We start from the raw sequence: 2,243 nt of genomic DNA, 5'->3' as shown, positions 1-2,243 counted from the left end.
TACAAATAATGACAAAACCAATTTTAATGGAAACAATTTATTAAAACATGCCTAATAATTCAAACATTGACATTCTAGAAATTTTTTACAAGTATTTTTGAGATGTACACAGCCAAACGCATAGGAATGGTGCATGTAGGAGTAATGTTTTAAATGGAGGTATATATCTTTTTAATTTAACAAACAAACCAGTAAATTCCCACCGGGGGGTAATACAACAGTGCAAAAACAATACCAACAAATCACTAGAAGAAAGGAAATAGAATTCAGCTGAAGAGAAATTGCTAGAACACAAATTCTTATTTCTATCAGCAGTGCTCATTTTCCCAGTTGTCTTCATATGTGATAAATTGCTCTTGCCAGAAGAGGATGGTGTATAAAACTATTCACAAATGTACATGGCACTGGCTATAAGTCCATAGAATGACCCCATCTTTAATCCACTTCTTCCATCCTGGAGGAGTCATCGTCGCCCTCTAGTGGTGGGATTTCCTCCACCTGTGGGCTTGTGGTTTCCTCCTCTGGTGTGGCTTCATCTTCATCAATGCCTGGGGAAGAATAGAGAAAATCATTAGTTTTATGATTTCTTAGATATGTCTTCTAGTTGAAATATAGTTATAAAGCCAGAGTCGTCTCCCATAGGCAGCTGACTGTGCAATGTTAAGAGCAGCAGAATACTGATGAGGACATCCCTATGCTCAGTATGCAATTCCCTCAACCTAATACATCAGCATGATATTTATCAGCATATTTAAATGTAATACACAGGTTCCTGTTCCTTACCTAATCCAAGCTTGATCATTCTGTAGATGCGGTTTGCATGTGTTTGTGGGTCCTCCAGGGAAAAACCAGAAGACAGCAGGGCAGTTTCATAAAGCAGAATCACCAGATCCTTCACAGATTTATCATTCTTGTCAGCCTCAACCTTTTGCCTCAGGTTTTCAATAATTGGGTGATCACAGTTGATTTCAAGATGTTTCTTGGCCGCCATATAACCCATCGTGGAGTTGTCTCTGAGTGCCTGAGCTTTCATGATACGCTCCATGTTGGCTGTCCATCCATAGGTGCTGGTCACTATGCAGCATGGAGACTCCACCAGTCTGTTGGAGATCACCACCTGGAGACCACAAGGAATTACAGATCAGAAAAAGTTGAAGACATTTTATTACTATGGGTCTGATTTATTGGAGAAGATAGACCATCATTGGAGAACCAGGGTGATCAAGAAAACCTGGAATACATTTCATAAAAATCGTTGGCTCCAATGATAGTCTTATCTTCTCCAGCCTTGGAGAGCTTTAATAAATTATGTGTCTAGCTCAGTTATGGACAGTTCTTGAAAGCAATCTCACCTTTTCCACCTTCTTCTCCAGAATGTCCTTCATGACCTTGCAAAGATTTTCAAACTTGGCCTGGACCTCCTCTCTCTTTTTCTTCTCCTCTTCATCCTCAGGAAGTTCCAGGCCTTCTTTAGTGATGGACACCAAAGTTTTGCCATCAAACTCCTTCAGCTGCTGAACACAATACTCATCGATGGGTTCCGTCATGTAGAGGACTTCTAGACCGTGTTTACGGAGCCTCTCCACAAAGGCAGAATGGGCCACCTGCTCCCTGGTCTCACCTACACGTAGACAAGAACAAGATATGAGCATACATAAAGAAGACACGAGACCAACTTATATACTACTAGACCCAACAGCAAGGAATGGGACCCACCAGTGATGTAATAGATGTGTTTCTGATTCTCTTTCATGCGAGATACATATTCAGTCAGGGAAATCATCTCATCTCCAGAAGCAGAAGAGTGATACCGCAAAAGTTCTGAAAGTTTCTTCCGGTTTGTGGAATCCTCATGAATTCCCAGCTGAGGAAGAAAGAAAAATAAGCAATGAAGATCAGGTCAATTTTAAATTTAGATTGAATACCACATTTCTATCTATATAGAGGAATCAGGACCTCTTTCCCCCTGCTGGTGACCCCTCCAGTGATGGTGACCCCACAATTCTATATATATATAGAGGAATCTGGACCTCCTTCCTCCTCCTGTGACCCCTCTAGTGTTGGTGACCCCACAATTCTATCTATTTAGGGGAATGAGGACCTCCTTCCCCCTGCTGGTGACCCCTCCAGTGATGATGACCCCACAATTCTATCTATATAGAGGAATCTGGACCTCCTTCCTCCTCCTGTGACCCCTCTTGTGATGGTGACCCCACAATTCTATCTATATAATGGAATCAGGA

General features: G+C 41.6%; 1 protein-coding gene across 1 annotated transcript in view; it reads right to left on the bottom strand.

Annotated features, from left to right (window-relative positions):
* Positions 1 to 21: 21 nt before the first annotated feature.
* The window catches only part of LOC140341662 (heat shock protein HSP 90-alpha-like), a 7,995-nt gene continuing 5,773 nt past the window's right edge, over positions 22 to 2,243 (bottom strand). Inside the window, exons 8-11 of the mRNA XM_072427501.1 lie at positions 1,717 to 1,864; positions 1,353 to 1,621; positions 784 to 1,117; positions 22 to 548 (exon numbers count right to left, since the gene is read on the bottom strand). Of these exons, the coding sequence (XP_072283602.1) occupies positions 436 to 548; positions 784 to 1,117; positions 1,353 to 1,621; positions 1,717 to 1,864 (864 nt within the window). The 3' untranslated portion in view covers positions 22 to 435. The remainder of the gene's footprint in view (positions 549 to 783; positions 1,118 to 1,352; positions 1,622 to 1,716; positions 1,865 to 2,243) is intronic.

The sequence above is a fragment of the Pyxicephalus adspersus genome, chromosome 12 (genome assembly GCF_032062135.1).
Source record: "Pyxicephalus adspersus chromosome 12, UCB_Pads_2.0, whole genome shotgun sequence".
NCBI lineage: Eukaryota > Metazoa > Chordata > Amphibia > Anura > Pyxicephalidae > Pyxicephalus > Pyxicephalus adspersus.
Note: the sequence above shows the minus strand (reverse complement) of the source record. Positions and strands in the feature narration are given on the sequence as shown.